This window comes from Apiospora kogelbergensis (assembly GCF_038363985.1).
Source record: "Apiospora kogelbergensis strain CBS 113332 chromosome Unknown utg000003l_segment0_segment0, whole genome shotgun sequence".
NCBI classification, from domain to species: Eukaryota; Fungi; Ascomycota; class Sordariomycetes; order Amphisphaeriales; family Apiosporaceae; genus Apiospora; species Apiospora kogelbergensis.
This window is the reverse complement of record NW_027117420.1, coordinates 2648764-2669909: the sequence shown is the minus strand read 5'-3', so window position 1 is coordinate 2669909 and position 21146 is coordinate 2648764. Positions and strand designations below refer to the sequence as shown.

The 21146-nt window shown below is 56.1% G+C and overlaps 6 protein-coding genes across 6 annotated transcripts; 3 read left to right on the top strand and 3 right to left on the bottom strand.

Annotated features, from left to right (window-relative positions):
* Positions 1-788: 788 nt before the first annotated feature.
* Positions 789-3253, top strand: PG998_005620 (glycosyl hydrolase; the record flags this gene model as incomplete). The annotated part of the gene is made up of 3 exons (XM_066872438.1): positions 789-1175; positions 1270-2520; positions 2570-3253. The coding sequence occupies 3 exons, from the start codon at positions 789-791 to the stop codon at positions 3251-3253; spliced, it is 2322 nt and encodes a 773-aa protein (XP_066732535.1).
* Positions 3254-4339: 1086 nt separating this feature from the next.
* PG998_005619 (MAP kinase kinase kinase) lies at positions 4340-9719 on the top strand (the record flags this gene model as incomplete). The annotated part of the gene is made up of 4 exons (XM_066872437.1): positions 4340-5080; positions 5161-6728; positions 6763-9507; positions 9596-9719. The coding sequence occupies 4 exons, from the start codon at positions 4340-4342 to the stop codon at positions 9717-9719; spliced, it is 5178 nt and encodes a 1725-aa protein (XP_066732534.1).
* Positions 9720-10232: 513 nt separating this feature from the next.
* On the bottom strand, positions 10233-11726 carry PG998_005618 (uncharacterized protein; the record flags this gene model as incomplete). Its single annotated transcript, XM_066872436.1, has 2 exons — positions 10233-11337; positions 11500-11726. The coding sequence occupies 2 exons, from the start codon at positions 11724-11726 to the stop codon at positions 10233-10235; spliced, it is 1332 nt and encodes a 443-aa protein (XP_066732533.1).
* Positions 11727-13585: 1859 nt separating this feature from the next.
* Positions 13586-17187, top strand: PG998_005617 (uncharacterized protein; the record flags this gene model as incomplete). The annotated part of the gene is made up of 2 exons (XM_066872435.1): positions 13586-17035; positions 17119-17187. 2 exons carry the CDS (start codon positions 13586-13588, stop codon positions 17185-17187), a joined length of 3519 nt encoding a protein of 1172 aa, XP_066732532.1.
* A 373-nt stretch (positions 17188-17560) lies between these two features.
* PG998_005616 (Cyclochlorotine biosynthesis protein O) lies at positions 17561-18541 on the bottom strand (the record flags this gene model as incomplete). Its single annotated transcript, XM_066872434.1, has 4 exons — positions 17561-17905; positions 17979-18009; positions 18095-18368; positions 18457-18541. The coding sequence occupies 4 exons, from the start codon at positions 18539-18541 to the stop codon at positions 17561-17563; spliced, it is 735 nt and encodes a 244-aa protein (XP_066732531.1).
* A 669-nt stretch (positions 18542-19210) lies between these two features.
* PG998_005615 (uncharacterized protein) lies at positions 19211-21047 on the bottom strand (the record flags this gene model as incomplete). Its single annotated transcript, XM_066872433.1, has 2 exons — positions 19211-19780; positions 19815-21047. The coding sequence occupies 2 exons, from the start codon at positions 21045-21047 to the stop codon at positions 19211-19213; spliced, it is 1803 nt and encodes a 600-aa protein (XP_066732530.1).
* Between the last annotated feature and the right edge of the window lie 99 nt (positions 21048-21146).

Here is a 21146-nt window from a genome sequence, read left to right as displayed (position 1 = left end):
CCAAATTAGCAAGTCAGTCAATCGAGCATTGCGCTTTTCTTTTGGCTGTCCCACCAAACTGCTGCTGACGGGAAACTGCGGGGATGGGGAGCTCGCTGCAGTTGCGGGGCGATTTGGGTTTCAAATATTGATGCGCTCTGTATGTACAACTTTAGGGAGGAGCAAGGCAGGCCTCTGAATGTAGGAAGCCCTGAGTTACCGGGGACAGGGAAGCTGCTAGTAAGGCTTTTTATTATTCTCTTTTTTCTATCTTTCAGTGTGCTGTATCTGACTCTATTCGGTAGATAATTTTGATCGATATTCTTAAGTGCTTGAGTACAATCTAGAGGCTCAACGCTGATGACCTCATATATACAAAGGGCGCCATATGTGGTGGGTGGTTTGGTGGAAGAGAATCGAGCCATATATGTATGTGTATGACTTTGATGCGATTATGCAGGCGTTGCCCCTGTCACCTGTGGACAGTGGTATACTTATAATCAACTATTCTGGAATATGCGTGCATAGTCTTAAACAGAAAATCAGTTGATGTCAGGCCAAGGCCAGACCTCAGACCTCAGACCTCAGCCATTCGCCGTTCGCCGTTCTGTTCTCGTGCACTAGAGTCGCCGCCCCCAGCTCCAGGCCCCTTCCCGAACCATTTCGTCACCGATTCTCTATCCCTGTCTGGTTCGCATCATATCACAACTGCCGACAAGTTGCGCTCCCGCCAACCTTTTCTTCGACAGCTCCTGTCTGACTGTCCTCTTGCACCCTGAAGTTTCGCTTGTCATCGAACCCCTGATATTATGTCTTCCACGCTGCGACTCACAATCGAGGACGGTCAATTCAAGGACAGATACGGACGCTATGTTCTTCTGCGAGGCATCAACGTAGCCGGCGAAGCCAAATACCCCACGACCCCCGAAGTTCCCTCCCATATCGTCGACAATTTCTTTGACGGCGACAACGTCAAGTTCCACGGCCGACCGTTTCGCAAAGAAGATGCCCACATCCACTTCTCCCGCTTGAAGCGCTATGGCTACAACACCATCCGCTACGTCTTCACATGGGAGGCCATCGAAGCCGCAGGGCCTGGCAAATACGACGAGGAATGGATTCGCCATACGATTGAGGTGTTGCGTGTGGCCAAAGACTACGGCTTCTATGTATTCATGGATCCGCATCAGGATGTGGTGAGTGCACACCCGGCTCCCAATGCACTGACTTCACACCGAGGATGAACTCGTCTTGCTCGGCGCCGACTAATCACGAGTCTGAACATTGCAGTGGTCACGGTATTGCGGTGGTTCCGGCGCCCCCATGTGGACTGTGTATGCTTGCGGCTTCAACCCCCAGAGCTTCGCTGCCACAGAAGCCGCCATCGTACACAACACGTACCCCGAGCCTGACAACTTTCCCAAGATGATATGGTCGACTAACTACAACCGCCTGACTGTCGCCACCATCTTCACACTGTTCTTTGCTGGCAAAGACTTCGCTCCGAAATGCATCATCGACGGCCACAATATCCAGGACTATCTCCAAGGCCACTTCTTCCGTGCGTGCGAGCACCTCGCTCTGCGGCTCAAGGAAGCCGGCGATATTCTGGACGACGTAGTTTTCGGATGGGAGAGTATGAACGAGCCAAGCCGAGGCATGATTGGCCATGTGGACCTCGGCGTGGTGCCCAAAGAGCAGAATCTGAAGAAGGGCACATGCCCGACCATGTGGCAAGCCATCCTCACGGGCTCTGGGCGGGCTTGCGAGGTCGAGTCTTGGGACATGGGCGGTCTAGGACCGTACAAGGTTGGCCGGACTCTCATAGACCCGCATGGCGAAATGGCCTGGCTACCCGCTGACTACGACGACTCGAGGTATGGCTGGTCGCGAGATCCTGGCTGGAAGCTAGGCGAGTGCATCTGGGCGCAACACGGGGTTTGGGACCCGTCCCAAGACCTGCTACTGCAGAAAAACTATTTTGAAAAGCACCCCAAGACGGGCGAAGTACTGGATTACCCCAAATTCACCAATACGTACTTTATGGACTTCTACCGACTGTACCGCGACATCATACGGCCGCATCATCGAAATGCCATCATGCTCTGCCAGCCGCCTGTCTTGGAGATCCCTCCGTCCATCAAAGGCACTGCAGATGACGATCCCAATATGGTGTACACACCTCACTACTATGACGGCATCACGCTGATGACCAAGAAATGGAATCGCACATGGAACGTTGACGTCCTGGGAGTGCTGCGCGGGCGTTACCTCCATCCTGCGTTTGCCATCAAGATTGGGGAGACGGCTATTCGCAACTGTTTCCGGGATCAACTCGCTGCTATGCGCAAGGAAGGACTTGACAATATGGGCAACCATCCATGCCTACTAAGCGAATTTGGCATCCCGTATGATATGGACGACAAATATGCATATAAGACTGGCGACTACTCGAGCCAATCGGCAGCTATGGACGCCAATCACTTTGCAGTGGAAGGAGCACCCATGGAGGGCTATACGTTGTGGCTCTACAGCTCGCAGGTCAGTTTGTACGCCTCCCAAAGGCAGGGTCATGCTAACCACATTTTAGAATGACCATGTGCGAGGCGATCAATGGAATGGGGAGGATCTCTCCATCTTCTCTATAGACGATCAGACTTTGCCTATGTCGCCGCTGCCGCGCACGCCCGAGGCGGATGGGTCGAATCCTAGCCTGCTGAAGACGGCAGCCAACAATCAGTCCAAGAAGGAAGTCGACGACGAAACGTCGGTAAATCCGGGCAACCTGAAGAGGACGTTGACCAACCCATCTATATCTTCGGAACCCCCTAGCCCGAATCCGGAAGTGACGAATGCGCCTGGGCTGCGGGCTGCTGAGGCCTTTGTGCGGCCGGCGCCCATCGGCATTAACGGGACCATGACGAACTACGGGTTTGACTTGAAGAACTGCGAATTCCACCTCGAGATCCGTGGCACGGCGCCACGGGACGACGAACAGCCCACTACTGTTTTCCTTCCCGAGTACCATTTTCCCAAGGAGCAATGCACCGTCGAGGTCAGTGGAGGCAAGTGGGAGATTAGCACCGACGACGACGAGCGCGCCTGGGTTCAGAAGATCCGTTGGTGGCATGGGGATGGAAAGCAGACGATGCGGGTCAAGGGGCTGGTGCGGCCGCACAACTCCTTTGCAGCAGGCAGTGCCGAGGAGGCGGGATACCTGGAGCAGTGTCAGCAAAGCTACGGCATCGGCGTGGAGAAGTGTTCCGTCATGTGATGCCGTTCTGGTAGTGTCTTTTGGTTGATTGAAATGCGTCACATAGGCCGTAATCACGACGGCGTTGGGGAGTTAGATGTTGTATATACTTATGTATCTGATAAATTTGGCGATGTAGTCTTTCAGCCGACATGCCACATGCATCCAGGGATAAATATATGTACATACATGCGAAGATGCTGTTTGCCCCTCGTCATTGGATAGACGCATGGCACTAACACGAGAGCACCCAACCGCATGTGTGTTCCAAAGACCCAGAACACTGGGTCAGTCAAATCATTGTTCGGTATTAGGCGCCTAGCCGCCGGGGGGCAGTGAGGTGGGTGGTGGGGTTCCCCAGCTAGGGTCATGTATGTACAGTACATGTTGGCATGTGTTGTGTGTTTTTCGGTTTCGGATGATGGCTGGCCAGAGGCTGGCAGCCAGATTGAATGAATAGAGAACAGCGTACATGTACATACTTAACTATCCGGGCGCTAAAGCCTGGAGATTCCTTAGTGGTGGTGTCTCACTTACGCACGCACACAGGTACCTACATCTTGTATGTATGTACGTTAGGTTAGGTAGGCTGGTAGGCCCAAGAAGGCTTTCAGTGAAGGCAGAGAATTTGGGGGTCTGGGATGATACAAAGTCGAACCGATCGCGTGGCACAGAGCCGAGTCAATCAACCCCAACCATCTGCCAACTGCCTACCATCATCAGCTATGGGCAGAGAGCCTCATTGTCGGAACGTCAGTCAATCAATCAATGCAAAGCCGACACATCGACGCAAAGAAACTTTACTTTGACAAGACGAAACAGTCCACATGAAAGACCATGCGCCATTCCTAAACCGAGCTGGCCCTTTGACCTCCCTAGCCTCCTCCACCGGTGCAACAGGCAGGCTACAGTGAGTAGCAGTGGTCACAGTAGGCCCCTGGTGCTGGGCCCAGTCAAGCGTCAAGTACCTGAACCCCCCATTGGAAACCCACCGGCCGACCGAACCGCAACCGCGTCTGCCCCAGCTCCCCGGGGCCCTGGTTTTTGCGCCATTCTGTTTCTGTTCCCAACTGCCTGCCCTTGCCTGCTGGTGAACGTGACAAGGTCATGACCAGCTTGCGCACTGCCTTGACCAGATCAGAGAGCACCAGCGAGGCCACAGCAGCCGCTCGATACCCAAACCTGCGCCAGCGCTTGCAGGACAACGTCAACACTCTGGACAGTCTCATCAACCACCCCAACACCGCTGCTCCTGCTACGGCATCCACCTCTGCCAATTCCTCCTCTACACTGGCTCCGGGGTCTCAATACCCTGGACCAGCCCCGACAACGACCACGGACGACCCTCCACCGTATCTGTCCGCCAACTTTGCCGGCGTTGGTGGTGCTGCAACTCTCCGCCCGCGGGCGTCGACGGCGAGCCTCGCGCCTTCGGCCTACGGAGGGGCGGACTCGACAGGGAACAACAGTCGACCGGCGACACGGGGAGGAGGGCCACCACCTCCTCCGCCGCCGCCAACCTCTGCCACCATGTATTCCAATACCCAGCGTGCAGATCCGTCCCGACCCTACAATGTCCCGCCCCCGCCCCCCATGTCGCCGCCCGTCATGGGCCAGATGACCGCCACCGCCATGAACATCCCCCCGCCGCCTCCTCGCTACCCCAGTGCGCCGACCACGACTGGTGGCCTGCAGCTGCCACCACCCCCTTCCGGACCACCCCCGAGCAGCACCATGGGACCGTCAGCCACATGGCAGGGAAACTGGGGTCGCATGTACGACGGGAGGCATGGCGCCATGCCGATACCTCCTCCCCGTCGGGAGGGCCGCACCTCGCCTACAATCCTCGTCTACATACGCAGCAGTCCATGGGGAACCTCACGATCCCACCACCGCCCACTCAATTTCCCATTCCACAAACCGGCGAGCAGCCGGTAGGCATGTCTGCGACCTACATCCCCCACGGCGACACATACGGCGAGGGGGTGGGCATTCCTGCGTTTGGACCTGATGATTCTACTTTCTCGGCCACGTCGCACAGCTCGTGGCCGACGCAGGGTAGCAACAACGACACTGCTAGTACCACACCCGCCGACGGCGAGAGCCGAGATAGACTGTATACGAATGCTTTGAACTCGCAGAGCCGTATGCTGTCAACGGCCTCCAACGCCACAAACACACCCTCCAACATCCCACCCGAAATGGCAGCCAGATGGCCCCTAGATCACGTTTTGTTGTGGTTGGCCTCAAACCAGTTCTCAAAAGACTGGCAAGAGACGTTCAAAGCGCTGAACTTGTGCGGCGCCAAGTTTCTCGAGCTGGGGAGCGGACAGCATGGCCGGGGCAATTTTGGCATGATGCATCAACAAGTTTATCCAAGATTGGCTACAGAATGTATCAACAGCTATACAGGATGGGATCCTACCCGAGAGAGAGAGGAGGGCAAGCGCATGCGGCGACTCGTCCGGAATATTGTGCATGGTGGTGGGGTTTCTTCCTCTACCGGCAGTCGTCCGGATAGTCATTCGCGCAAAGACTCCTTTAACGCCTCGCAGGGTGCTGGCACAGATATAGAGTCGCCCAATACCCCGATCAAGGCTCCCGGGCCTGGATTTGGGAGCCGGAGGTTCTCGCAAACAAGGTCTACTACTATGCCCACTTTGAGTAGCAACACGATGAGTTCGGATTCAAACCACCGGACTTTGCTCAAGAACCTGGACGTCGAGAGGAGCCAGAGACATAGCCCGGGCGCTGGTGAAGTTGGAAACAGCAGCTCACGCGGCTCAGCACCCCGCAGTGATAGTCCGGGTGGAAGCCCCAAACCGAACTCCGCGGTGTTCCCTCATTCGACTGGAAACCTGTCGGCATCATCTCCTTCGGGGAGATTTGGGCACAGGTCAAGGAACAGTATGGATTCCGTTTCTTCCAACGCAGCCATCTACGGGTCGGGTGTGCCGCCCGAGGCCAGTGCATATCTTCGCAGCGGCTTGAACGGTTCACGCTCGCCGCACGAACCACCAGGTGATAGATCAGCAGGCACTGAACCCCCTGCGTCTGCCAAAGGGGACAACAGCAGCCTGTTCGGCTTCCTCAAACGTAACAAGCATAAGCAGAAGGAAGACGGTACTTTCCCCTCGCCCAAAGAAGTTGATGAGCCCACGAGCCCCGAGGTACTCAAGTCGTCGGGTACTGGGGCCTCGCACGATGCTGCCAACTTTGACTCGTTGTCCTTCCGTTCGAGGAAGGAAAACGCCCCAAGGGCATACCTGCTAGCCACTGTGAATGGTTGGGACTACCGTATGTGTGTTGTCACGGACTGCGAAAGTGCGCAAGAAATCCGCGAGAACATATGTGCAAACCTCGGCATCCCCGACCCCAGGTCGGTCCAACTTTACTTGACTGAGCTGGGCCGAGTCGAGCATGAAGAGCCTCTAGAGGATCAGAGCTTGATGATCCACAAACGGAACAAGGGTGACAGCAGTGGCTCCCTAAAGTTGTTTGTTCGAGTAGGCGTGCCACCTCCCCCTCAGTACCGAGGTGCCTGGCTCGCTCACACCCGGATACATCCCCCCGGGTGCATCAATGGACGAGGACACGTATGCACGGCTCAGTGGGCAGAGATCACGTTCGAGCTCGTCGCCTCCGACCTCCAGGGTTGACACTGTTGGCGACAGCGGACCCGATCCAAATGAACTCGCGCAGAAGGCCAACGCGTACAAGGCCGAAGTCGAGAAACAACAGCAAGCGTACTTGGCCAAGCGGAGACAGGCATTGGAGAAGTCATCTCCCCAAGATTTGACAGCGACATCGCCGTATGGTATCGTTGGAAGAAACGTTGATTTCGACCAGCCCCGGGTCTCGCCGTATGAGGAGAAGAAACAGGACCTCCTTTTTCCTCAGCGGAAGGCGCCTGCGCCACCCGGCGTGGAGACTGCCACCTTGATCAAGGCCAATTCGCTTAGCCGCCGGACTGGTCATAATATGCGGGCATCACAAGGTAGTATGGACGGTTTCCCCAGTCCACGGCGGCCTGCCACATCCACATCTACATCCGCTAGTGAAAACAGCCATCAGGAAATGTCGCAGAGGCGGCCATCATCCGCATCGAGAGAGCCAACAACATCGGCCTTTGGTGCTCTGGTCGGTATGGGAAGCGCACTGAGTCACTTTGGGCGGCCTACGAAACAACACAACGGGCGACACGCGTCGCCAAATCGCAACAATTCTGGGCCGGCAGCAGGAAGTGCACACGAGGAGCAACGAGGTAAGAGATCTATCGCCAATGTTGATTTTGGAGTGTCTACTTCAGGCCGGAGTAGTCCGCGATCCGGATCCCCTGGGACGCTGACCTGGAGTCGAGGAGACCTTGCCTTTGTGATCCCGGACTACTCTCCTGGTGGTTCCCCACTCAGCGGAAAACGTGATAAATTTGGTGATGAACTCCCTACTAAGATTGACGGAACAGCACAACGAGCGCCATCCCCTGGCAATCCCAGCCCCACCACGGCACACCCGGCGGCCCCAGCGGCCCAATCCCCGCCTAACCGCCGCAAGTCTCATGGCCCTGATATCGATTTCACCGACACCGATGTCCAGTTCGATCAGCCGATGGCGCCCAAGGTACAGAAGGACGACGATTCTGACGACGACTCGGATGACGGGCTGTTTGCTGTGCCGGTTAGAGGCCGCACACCTTCGGTCAAGGTCAGCAGTTCGGAGGGAGGCGCATTCGACAGGAACGGCAAACGACCAAGTCTGACCCTGAGGACGAGGAGATCTAAGAAGCAGCTTTCGGTTTCTTTCGACTCGCCAGGATCAGCCGATGGTCTCATGCTCGCTGATGAGGATGGTGCTCGGGGTTCCCGTCGCCGCACACCTGCAACGCCCTCGGACTCGGACGATGGAAAGCTTGGCCGCCGCAAATCCTTTATTGAGCGTGATGTTTGGGCAAACCGCCCTCCTCCAGAGGCTCTGTTGAGCAATCTCGATGCCTTCTTCCCGGAGCTCGATCTCGATCAACCTGTTTTGGATGAGTCGCAACTCCAAGAACCGACGTCGCCGGCCGAAAACCAGGGCGAACTGGAGAACGACAATAGAGCAGAAAGCTCCGGGGCAGCGGAGCAGAGCCTTCCAGTGCCTGCCCCAGCTCCAGGAATTGCCACCGCCCGCTCGTCCATGTACAGTGACAACGACACCCTTGGCTCTGATGAATCGACACTTAAAGCCGAACGTCCGAGTTCTATTGCTTCGGTCGCCCAGCGTAGTGTCCGTCGCTCGGGCGGGCTTGGTCGGATGAAATCAATTCGTGAAGTTGCCCGAGGTGCCCACGAGGCCAACAAACGTTTCACGGCCGCCTCGGCCGCGTCTGGCGCCGGTCCCACCTCGATGATCCAGCGCCGCAAGAGCACCAAGATGTTCGGGGCGAACTTGGTGCAGATTCGACCCGAACGTGGATCCATGATCGATATTATGCCGCAGATTCCTCAAGATACCTTGCCAAAGCGGCAGACAACGTTCCGATGGTTCAAGGGTGAACTCATTGGCAAAGGAACCTACGGCCGGGTATATCTCGGTATGAATGCAACCACCGGTGAATTCTTGGCGGTCAAGGAGGTGGAAGTGAACCCCAAGGCGGCCGCGGGCGACAAGAACAAGATGAAGGAGCTCGTTGCGGCACTGGACCAGGAGATCGACACGATGCAGTATCTTGATCATGTGAACATTGTGCAGTATCTGGGCTGCGAGCGCAAGGAAACGAGCATCAGCATTTTCCTCGAGTATATTTCCGGTGGTTCGATCGGGTCCTGCCTCCGCAAGCATGGGAAATTCGAAGAGCCCGTCGTATCCAGTCTCACACGACAGGCGCTGTCTGGCTTGGCCTACCTCCACCGCGAAGGCATCTTGCACCGTGATCTCAAGGCCGACAACATTCTCTTGGATCTGGACGGCACGTGCAAGATCTCCGACTTTGGCATTTCCAAGAAGACGGACGACATATACGGCAATGACAAGACCAATTCGATGCAGGGCTCGGTCTTCTGGATGGCCCCTGAAGTCATCCGGTCCCAAGGCGAAGGATACAGTGCCAAGGTGGATATCTGGTCTCTTGGCTGCGTAGTCCTCGAGATGTTTGCCGGGCGCCGTCCATGGAGTAAGGAGGAGGCTGTCGGCGCCATCTACAAGATCGCCAATGGAGAAACGCCACCGATTGCGGATGAAGTTCGCGAGGCCATCAGTCCCTATGCGTTAGGGTTCATGCTGGATTGTTTTACTGTGTAAGTCATATATATACCCCCGCCATACCCCTTGGAAAGCTGAAGGTTAAGAAGGGGTTTGATGCTAACGATTACGAAAACAAAACAGTGACCCGAGGGAACGTCCAACAGCCGAACGGCTGCTAATGCAGCATGAGTTTTGTGATCTTAATGAAGATTACAACTTTTTTGACACGGATCTTTATGCCAAGATTCGGGGTACTTTCCAGTAGCTTGTTGTTGTTGATCGACAATATGGTACGCGGGGCGAGATAGCATAACGAACAGGAAGGAAGTGCACATACTGACGGATCTAAGGGTCAACTCAAGTAATTATACGTGACTTCGCTCATGAATAGGGGGTATCTGGATGACTGGCCAAATGACGTTTTTATTTAGATAATTACTAGCTAGATGTCTTGGGAGTTGTCGAGCTTTCTGCTAGCAAGCATGGCGTCCGGGCTTGGAGAGATCAACGTTTGCCTTCTTTTTGCTATCGCACTTGACTCAGGCCTTAAGGTCTATTAACCAAATGATAGTTTTAACATGGTGGTAATACATATACCAATGAATTACTCCTTCAAGCAGGAAGAGTATGGATGGAATCTGCCATGGCCATTATGTATATTGTCTGGTAAATTCTTATAACAATCCGAAATCCAAAGCACGCCATTACCAGATTACATGCGCATTAACTGCTGTCATAGCCGCATATTAATCATTGCTTGAGTTTATACCCTACTATCCTAGAGCTTGCCCATCCTCATCTTCATGCCTAGTTTCAAAAGATGGAGAGACGAAGGGCCCCTTGTCCACCAGGGCGTGGTAGATCTGCTTTTGACGCCGCCGCCCGGTGTCTGTTGCCCTGCGGTTGCGTTGTTCCAATGGTGTAGTGCTTGCGACAGCAAAGTGCTGTTGCCGAAGGTGTCGCCGACCAAATCCACCAACGACCCGCCACCAGTCCCGTTGCCTCCGCCTCCCTGGCTTAGGCTGTTGATGACGTCGCCGAGGAGGGTGAAAACGCCGATCTTGGAGGTGACGCGCTTCTTACGAAGGATGGCCTCGACAAAGGGGATGTGCTGGCCGTTAATTATGGTGGCGTTGCCCGTGGCATCGATCTGGATCATGCCCTGGTTCAGGGCCTCGCCCTGGGCCGAAAGAACGGCGCCCAGGTTGCCCATGAGCTGGTCGAGGTAGAGGCGGCCGTCGAATTCGCGCGTGTTGTTGCCCGGCGGGATCAGCACGTCGTAGATGGTGATGAGGCCGATGCGCACGTCGCCCGCCATGAGGTTCAGCGAAACGTTGCCAAGGCCCAGCGTCAGGCTGCCCCAGTTGGGCAGGTTGAGCGTGCCGCGCACGTTGCGGCCGTCGGCGAGCGGCGGCAGGATGAGCGACAGCTCCTCGATGCCGAAGCCTTGCAGCTGGTTCAGCGAGTTGACCGCGACCGTCTTCTCGAGGTGGACCTTGGAGTGCAGCGCGCCGAGGTGCACCGTCGAGTCGCCGCGCACTGACAGCTCCGTCTGGGGCTTGTCCCAGACATCGTTAAACCAGGTGATAAGCTCCGTATCGTTGGTGATGGTGACGGTCTGGTTCGTGACGACGATGGGGGTCTCGCCGTCCAGTCGCTGCGCGGGCAGCGTCAAGTTCACAAAGGGGGAGAACTCGGGCGTGGCCTTGTTGTACAGGAACATGGTTAAAGGGTCGATCCGGGCCGCCAGCGGCGTCTTGAGCGACGTCTCCAACGAGATCATCATCTGCGTTGGGGACAAGCACAAGAACGCGCCACCCTTGATGGGCAGGCTTTGGTCGTCGACAATGCGCTGCACAATGGCGGGCAGGATCACCATGAAACTGGGTTGAGGAACACCCCGTGTGTCAGCAGCAATTTCCACTCGCGTTGCTTTCCTGCCGCCCTTTCCAACCGCCCTTTCCAACTGCCCATCATCAGGAGACTGTTTGGCTTACAGTATTGGCAAGAGAATGGCGAGGAAAATGATATTTCCTGCAACATACCACCACTTGAACCTCCCGCAATGACGCTTGAACTTTTGTTTCTTGGTGAGAGTAGCGGCGGGTGCCACTTTCTCCTGGACATGATCGTCCGTCGAGACATCATCTCGCCCAGGTCCGTCCAGAAACGTGCCTGGCTGCTCGCCCTTAGTATTCACACCCTTCGCGCCATGAATAGAGGGCGGCGAGCTCGGCCCATTGTGAACCTCTTCTCTAAACGCGGAGGTCATAATAGCGGTTCACTTTGGATTTCCCTTCTCGCAACCGCATCAAGCAGACACTCAATGATACCTAACAGGAGGGTGAGTATGCTTGCAGGATGCTTCGCAACAGGACTGACAACAACGACAGATGCTGTATGTCATACCCACGTAGACAGACGGCGGACCTGGTACGCATGAAGAGATCCCAGCAAGATGACGGAGAGGGGAAACAGTGACAGATGAAGTTGAACCGCGGTCGGACTGCACCAAGCAACAAGAGACACCCCGAGGAGCACACACACTTCTTCTGTCTCCCGCTTTCTTGATCTCATATTAGCGTCGCCAGAGTGACAGCGAGAGAGCCCAAAGCATGTGATGGTCCATCCATGTTCCGATTCGGCCCTCGCGTGACTTGGAAAATAGGCCAGCCTCTCTTTGGGGATCTTCACCTCGTCGATTTCGCAACGAAACTCTCGATCGGGCAAGGAGCTCGGCTCGAACGAGCGCCCGCTCAGCCATTTCCCCGCATCCCATTAGGTACTCTGCTGTCAGATTGCAACCCCAATACGGCAAGTATGCACCACCGACTCTCCAAGTCTCCCTCGTCGATACCACGCACCCAGCAATCACGATGCAGGTGACGACAAGTGCATATGTAGACTGGGGTGGGCGAGCGAGGAAGGATGCGCTGCTGCATAAGGATCCCTGCCTAGGGACTGCACATCATAATCAATATTCGGACAGGAATGGCTAGGCTGCCCACAGGGCCCCGACCAGAGGCTCCCCCTGCGGTTGCATCTCGTTCCTGGCAGCACGAGAAGACGCCCAACTGCTGGCTGCCAACTATTGATTTCTAGGCCATCGCCACTTTGATCATTGGGCGCCCTCTCCGGCTTGCATCCGAGCTTTCCTAATCAGGCAGCTGGGGAGAGACGTGATGCGAGCAACAAGAGAACGAAAAAGAAAATGAAAACGAAGAGCCGTTGACCGGCCCCTTACCTTGCCCCTGTCAAATAAACGGCTTCTGGTCTTGGGGCGGGGCAGGCGCTACTTGAGCCAAGATGCGGGGGTGGATGTCACGAGAAAGGCTTCTTTTCATGTTATTGCTTTTCTCAACGCTGCCTATCATAGTGGCACATATCTCTTGCGTCTTACTGGTCGATGCCGAGGCCCCCCGTGAAGATTCCATCTCCCCCATCTCCTTCATTCTCTCCTTGATGTGTGTGGCCAGGGTTGGCGGGTCCTGATTGGGTTCCCGGTCGGGCGACTGCTTTCTTTAGGAATGGCGGTACACAATCTGGGGTAAGTAAGCTCGAGCAGCTCCAGCATCCTACATATTAGCAGGGTGGGAATGGGTGCAGATCAGCCGTCACATCGACAACAGCGACGGGCCCCATGTGACAATTGGGGATTTCTATTGTATGCTACGCCAGCCTGACTAGCCCTAGCACATCTTCTGTGCATCCCACCCATCAGACCCATCCGGCCGAGACATACGAGGGGAAAGAGAGAGAAAGGACTCACGTAAGGCAAGTAAGGTAGGGGAGGGCGGGGACAAGAACAGGGGGAGATCGCGTGCGTGTAGTCTGGGAGAGATCCGAGGCTCTCCGCATCAATCTGTCAGTCGCCAGCTTGGGTGCTCCTAGAGCAAAAGACACAGACGTGAGCGCGTGTAGATGAGTTCGAGGCAAGGCGGGGGGAGGGCCTTCCACCCTCGCATATTGAGGTCCTTCCCAGAATATGTGCCTTTAAGAAAACATATTCTGCCTGCGGGCATCTTCTTTCCCCCTTCTTTCCTCTTTCACCCCGCCCCGTCCTCTCGCCGCCAACCCTCCCCTTGGACGTTCTTGTGCGTGCGCGTGTTAGTGTGAATAATCATCATTGCCATGCGCTTCTCCAATCTTTTCGTGCTGGCCTTGGCGCCGTTCGGCCTCGCCGCCGCCAACCCCTCCAGTCCCGAGCTCGAGCTCGATGCCTACCTCGCCAAGCACAACCTGGCCCTGGTGCCCCGGTCTGAGCTGACCGAGGCGCTGACGGAGCTCACTACTTTGCTCAAGAGGCGGGAGAGGGATGAGCGCCTGGCGCACGTCCTGTACCCCCGTCAGAATAGCACAGGGCCTGGTTCGGGCTCCGGCTCCGGCTCCGGGCCAGGCTCTGGCGGCGGCCGTGGAGGCAGTGGCGGTGGTGGCGCTGGGTCGGCTGGTGGTCTCCTCGACCTTCCGGGTCTGGGTGACCTGGGCGACATCCTCGAAAGCCTCGGGAAGTTGGTCTTGCAACTGACTGATATTGCCGGATTCCTCAATGCGCTCCAGAAACTTCTCAACGACGAATTCCTACTGGCTGTCCACGACTCTCTGACCTACCTGGCCCAAACCTTGCAGCCGCCAATTCCCAGCATCGCGAGGAATCTTCTTACCAAGCTGAACCCGGTTGTCGATTTGGTTGCCAAACTCGACCTGGAGAAAATCATCAATGAGATTGAGGGCGTCGACATCGGCGCGCTCATCAAGACCGTTTTCGGCCTTCTCGACAAGGTCAGCCCAATCTTGGACGAAGTCGCCCAGCTGGACATTAAGGGCCTGTTTGATGCCATTGGCCCGCTGTTGACCCCCAGTTCCGTGAAAGGAATTGCCGGGCTCCTGGGCAACGCGGAGAACCTTCTGACCCCGACGTTTGTCAACCAAACCCAGGGTTTGATCGCGGGCGCCGGCCCACTCCTGGAAGGCCTTGCCGACGTCGATATCAAGGGTCTTGTCGACAAAGTTGGCCCGCTCCTGAACGAGCTGGGTCAGCTTGATCTAAAGGGCCTATTCGATGCGGTTAGTCCCTTGTTGACGCCTGACTCGGTCAAGGGGATCGCGGGTCTGCTTGGCAACGCCGAAAACCTCCTCACTTCGGACTTTGTGACCCAAACGAGAGACCTCATCGCTGGTGCCGGACCACTGCTGGCAAGCCTTAAAGATGTTGACCTTAAGTCCTTGGTGGATCAGGTAGCCCCGATCCTGAACGAGTTGGGCCAACTTGACCTGAAGGGATTATTCGACGCTGTGAGCCCTCTCCTGTCCCCAGATTCGGTTAAGGGGATCGCGGGTCTGCTTGGCAACGCCGAAAACCTCCTCACCTCGGACTTTGTGACCCAAACGAGAGACCTTATCGCCGGCGCTGGTCCGCTGCTGGCTAGCCTGAAAGACGTCGACCTGAAGTCCTTGGTGGACCAGATCAGCCCCATCCTCAATGAGTTGGGTCAACTCGACTTGAAGGGGCTCTTTGATGCCATCAGCCCGCTTCTTTCTCCGGAAGCCGTCAAGGGCATTGCCGGACTTCTCGGCAATGCCGAACGGCTACTCACGGCCGAGTTCGTCGACCAGACAAAGGACCTGATCGGCGGCGCGGGCCCCTTGCTCGCTGGCCTGAAGGATGTCGACCTGAAGTCACTAGTAGACCAAATCGGGCCTATTCTCAATGAGTTGGGTCAACTCGACTTGAAGGGGCTTTTCGAAGCCATCAGCCCCCTCCTCTCGCCAGAGTCTATCAAGGGCATTGCCGGATTGCTTGGCAACGCCGAGAATCTGTTGACGGCGCAGTTCGTTGATCAGACCAAGGATTTGATCGGTGGCGCTGGCCCCTTGCTTGCGGGTCTGAAGGACCTGGATTTGAAGTCTCTTATTGACCAAGTCGGACCATTGCTAGATAGCCTTGGCAAGATCGACTTACAAGGCCTCTTCAATGCCATCCAACCTCTATTGACGCCAGATTCGGTCGGGGGCATTGTTGGGCTTCTAAGCAACGCCGAGAATCTGTTAACGGCGCAGTTCGTTGATCAGACCAGGGATCTGATTGGCGGGGCCGGCCCTTTGCTTGCGGGCTTGAAGGACCTGGATCTCAAATCGCTTATTGATCAAGTTGGCCCACTGCTGGACAACCTTGGCAAACTCGACTTACAGGGTCTGTTCGACGCCGTCCAGCCCCTGCTGTCTGCCGAGTCCATCAAGGGAATCGTCGGCCTCTTGGGTAATGCAGAGAACCTGCTTACGGGCCAGTTCGTGGAGCAGACCAAGACGTTGATCGGCGGCGCCGTGCCACTGGTTGCCGCTCTGGGTGATATCGACCTGCAGGGACTCATCAACCAGCTGGAACCTCTGCTTAACTCGCTCAGCAAAGTGGACATCGCCGGCTTGATAGACCAGGTGCAACCCCTGCTGGCTTCTCTAAGCCAGGTCGATCTGATCGGCCTGATCAACCAAGTCAAGCCGCTGTTGAATGAAGTCAGCAAGGTGGACATCAGCGGTCTTATCGGTCAGGTCCAGCCTCTTCTCAACTCCATCAGCAAGATCGACCTAGTCGGTTTGGTCAACCAGATCCAACCACTCCTCAATGCGGTTAGCAAGGTTGACATCTCGGGTCTGATCGATCAAGTCGAGCCACTGCTCAACTCGCTGAACAAGATTGACCTCGTTGGTTTGGTCAACCAAGTCCAGCCGCTTCTCAATGCAATAAGCAAGGTCGATGTCCCAGGTTTGATCGCACAGGTCGAGCCGCTCTTGAGCTCGCTGAACAAGATCGATCTAGTCGGTCTTGTAAACCAACTCCAGCCCATCCTCAATGCTGTCAGCAAGGTTGACCTATCGGGTCTCATCGACCAGGTCGAACCCCTCTTGAACACAGTCAGCAAGATCGACCTAGTGGGCCTTGTCAACCAGGTCCAGCCCCTACTCAATGCCATCAGTAAGGTGGATATCACCGGCCTGGTTGGCCAGGTCGGCCCGCTCCTGACCTCGCTGAATAAGATCGACCTGGTCAGCCTGGTGCATCAGCTGGAGCCTATCCTGAACGCCGTGGGCAAGGTGGACCTGTCCAAGCTGATCGGCCAGGTGGAGCCGATTCTAAAGGCCGTGGGCCAGCTGGATCTCGCGGGCCTCGTCGACGCCGCATCGCCGCTGCTGACGCGAGACTCGGTCAATGGGCTCGTGGGCCTGGTGGACAATGCCGAAGGCCTGCTGACGAAGCGCTTCGTCGACGAAACGCAGACCCTCATCGGCGGCGCGGTGCCCCTTGTGGAGGCTCTGAGCGGTGTCGACGTGCCCGCCCTAGTCCGGCAGCTGGGCCCGTTGTTGAGCGCCCTCGGCGACGTCGATCTGGCCGGGCTCGCTCGCTCGGTACGGCCCCTGTTAGGTGCCCTCGACCACATCGACATCCAGGGCATCGTCGACGAGGTCACGCCCCTCATCACACCCGAGTCGGTCAACTCGGTCGTGAGCTTGCTTGGGAACGCACAAAGCCTGCTCTCGGCCGCCTTCGTCTCGCAGACGACGGAGCTAATTGGCGATGCTACGCCGGTATGTCCCCTTCCTCTCTAAGCTCTTTCCTTTCTCTTTCAACACTAGAGTTTCGAATAAGTGCTAATGTGCTATACCAATAGTTGGTCGGCGCTGTTTCGGACTTGGTGCGCTCATTCCTCGAGGCGCTAATGCCCCCAGCGAACCAGTAGTAGTTCATCAGTACATTGGAGAGAAGCAGGCAGATGGGGTGACTGAAGGGTCTCAAAGACCGAAACTAAAGATACCCTCGCATTGGATAATGACTAATTGATTGATTGGATCCGGAGAAAGCGAAGCGTGGGTCGCCATAATTACACCTTACTTTACTTTTGGGTGGAGGCCACTGCCATATACCTAACATCTCGAAAGACTAGTTGATAATGAATAATGACTCTATGTAGTGTTTAGGGGGGAAGTGACCAATGTGATGCATCACGTGGCCGTCATAGCCGCAACAGTATATAGACGGAGCTCTCAGACCGGGTGGCATTCGTGCCGGTATAGTGCTGTATAGGGTCAAGCCAGATAATTCTCTTCCTCCTATCAGTGAGCGTGGCTATCGTCATCCTCCTCCTGTCTCTGTGCCCAAGCCAGGGCGATAGCATGCTTCCTGGCATCCACCAGGCCCATATCCCGCGGCTTGTACAGATTGCCCTCCTCTTGACGTGCCGTCGAGAGCTCCCGCAGGTAGGTGAACGACCGGCACACGTGGGTCTGATCCGAGTCGATGTAGTTATGCTCCTTGCCCTCGCGGAAGCGAGTGGGGATCAGCGTCGTGCTGCCGTAGCACTGCACCGACTGCCGGAGGATGTCGAGGCAGTGCTCCAAGTGGAACGGGCTGTGATGGGTCCCGTAATAGTCCATGTGGAGAGCCTTACGGAGTGCGTTCTGTGTTTGGGGGAGAGGCGGCACTTGTTAGTAGTGCATCGACTTGGTCAGGTGAACCTGTGGTTTTACTTACAACGCAGTGGAGCGTGTGAAATACGTCGAGTCTGTCCATCCAAACCGTCACCGTCAGTCACTTCCTCCTGCGCCAAAGCCAGCCCAAGAGTCGACAAACGGATCTTGAGGACTTACCCAGCTGTGTATCCGCCTTCTTCCTCGTCGACGTACTCGTGACGCTTTTCGCCCCAGGCCCGGGTGGCCTCCTCCTCTGTGACGGAGAAGTACCGGTCGTTTATGAGTCGCCTCCAGTTGTCATCGATTTCTTCGCTGGGTGTTCCGAAAAGAACCATGTTCTCCGGCCAGGGTGCCTTCTCGTCAACGGGGTCGAGGAAGCCGGTCCCGTTGATGTCGAAATGGGGACTCCTGCGGAATGTGACCAGCTCAAGAGGAACTTTGGTATCGGGGACTAAAGGGGGAAAAGAGGAAAGCAAGCAGATTGTCATTAATAAACTAAATCACCGCTTAGGCTTGGCGCAGAGCTCTCCCTCACTTACCATGGTCGGTGTCAAAACCGTTCTCATAGGTTCCCCATGCAGCAACCTCGTCTTTGACGCTGCTGCGGTCGATCAGCAGGAACATCGACAAGCTCGCGAAGACCACTGTGAACACCCATGGCAGTACAAGTACCAACTGCCGAACCCTGCTCTTCCTTCCAGTATCCAAAGAAGGCTTTTCAATGAAGTGGTCGAACTCGCCTTCCGAGCCGGTTTCCACGACCGAATACAGATTGTGCGAGGGGGCTGCCATTATTTGCGATAGCTAGTCGAGACCTCTCGTGGTACGACAAGAAGAAGAAGGTGTACGCAAAGTGACGAACGAGCAAAGATTCGCCGGCGATGGATAGCAAAGTAGATATAAAGTAAGTAGCAAGAGTGGCTGCTCAAGGTCTATGAAGGGCCCGGTGCAAACGAACGGACGCTGTACTGAGACAGATTCCATTAAAACACGAACATGCCTATGACTCTGAAACTGATGACACCCATATGCGAAAAGGCCATGGGTGATTATGTTGATCTGCAATCGGTCTTTCTCACGATGCAGGATTAGCGGGACGGGAGATGGCATTTTAGAGTCTGAGACAGCACGTAGGCTTCCGTCCAGGTCCGGGTTCTCTATGTGAACGTGCCATGCCAATCCTTTGTCTCGAGTCAATCTTACTTCACACACAACATAGCCAAGTAGTCGCTCTGCTCTTGATGCTGCTGGGATAGCCCAATAAGCAATTGGTCGTGCTCCCACCACGATTGGTCAGTAGTGGGCATGCCAGGTGTTTCTGGCAAAAGGCCCATCTCGCGCAACCATGTAGGCCTCATGCTTTCTGGCCAAAGGCCCGTCTTGTTCCTCCAAGTAAAGCTCTTTGGCGTCGTGCTGCTCTGCTATGCCGAGGTCTAGCCTCCGCGCGTGTTCTTGAAGCTGCTCGTTCTGCGCATCGTCGAGCAACGGGCACGTGGTGATGAAGACCCCCTCCGTCACCTCATCGTCCCTTTCCGAGAAGGTGCTCACAAACCGTGTCGAGTTGTGCAGTGGGTAGAAAGCCGCGGTGCTCGGGTATCCGAGTCCCATATCGGGCGGCGCGCCCGAGATGATCTCGACGGTGCGGAGACGACACCAGGGTGATCTGGGAGCATGGTCCCGGATTCGCGACACGAGTGCCGAGGCCGCCGCAAAGGTCACCAGGGGTTGTACCGGTGTTCCCAAAGGGGACCCGACGCCCAGCTCGAACCAGATGGTGAGGTGGCGCAGTCGAGGGAAGCTCGCGATCATGTCTAAAATCTCGTAAGGCCAAGTGCCGTCTCTCCCAATGTCCAGCGCCAGCGTCTCTAGACCCGGACAGCTTTTTGCGGATCTCGACGAGTGTTGCGGCGTCGATCGTGGCCGGCCGCCAGTCATCGCGATGGCTTTCTTTCTTGTGGACTCGCAACTCCCTGAGAGACTTCCCGTGGCATATGATCCCTTTCAGCCCGACGCTTGCTACAGTCGACACTGCGATAGTCTCCAGCGCGGCAGGGATCTGCTCGTAGAACTGCCTGACGGCTCCAGTGGCATCCGAATAGTGGCGATCTGTTTCAGATGTCTTGAGCGACGTGAGGAAAGGCATCATACGGCCCGACAAGGCCATATAGCTGGTCTTGAGCCTCTTCAGCTGGGACCAGTCGAACACCTCGGCCCAGTACTCGACTTCATCCCTCTCACCAGGATATTCGGGAACGCCCGGATCGTCATGGCCATCGAAGGTGACACTTCCCTCTTGAAGCGGCCTCTTCGTGAAGCCAAACGGATAGGCTACCACCTCGAGGTCTTCCAATGCCGGAGGCCGCTGGCCATCGACGAATCCACAACCATTGTACCCCGGCGGGGGCCCATACACGCAGCAGCCACTCCGAGGCATATGCAAATCGAGCTTCAGCCTGCGCAGATTCGGACAAGACAGAAGGACCTGCTTCAGGGCAAGCGTCATCTCCCTACACTCCATCGCGGACGTATAGGTAAAGCCGACATTCAAAGAAAACAGGCTCGGACTGCCTGCAAGACGCCCCAGCGCCGAGCTGGGAGTTTCGCCCTCAGCCCGGCGGTAGTATCCCCCGACGGAGGTATGGAGCCGCGCAGTCGGTCTGCTCTTGAAGACCCGGAGCATGTCCGTGCCGATAGGCTCATTCCAGGTCACATCCCTCAAGCCCGTCATGCGGGGAGCCAGATTGGAAACCCGGTTGATTGTGGGCAAATACACCTGGGAGGCGACGGTCAGATGGCGAATGGCTGGTAGTATGCCGCATCTTTCGAGATGTTCTAAACGCATCGCCTCATCCTTTTGGTTACTCTGCCCGACCGTGACATTTCTGTGCCGGCTGTGGCCAGCAATGTTATAGTAGTATGAGCTGACCAGGCCCAAAGAGCGCAGCGAGCCCGGGCTCTCTTCCTCGAGTATATCTGTCATCAAGACGACGATGTCGTTGCCCAAGGTAAGCAGCGAGGGTTTATTCGGGTCCCGAGGTTGAGGAGGTCTGGACTCGATCGAGACCAGTGGCCGCGAAGGCACATCTTGGCAACCGAACCCACGGACTGCTTCCCTGCCAGATTTTTGCATGTTTCTGATTAGCTGCGTGAGATGTGGTACAAGTATATACATATGGGATGTAGATGCAAGACAGGAGAATGCGTCAAGTCTGACGTGATACTGGGGGGC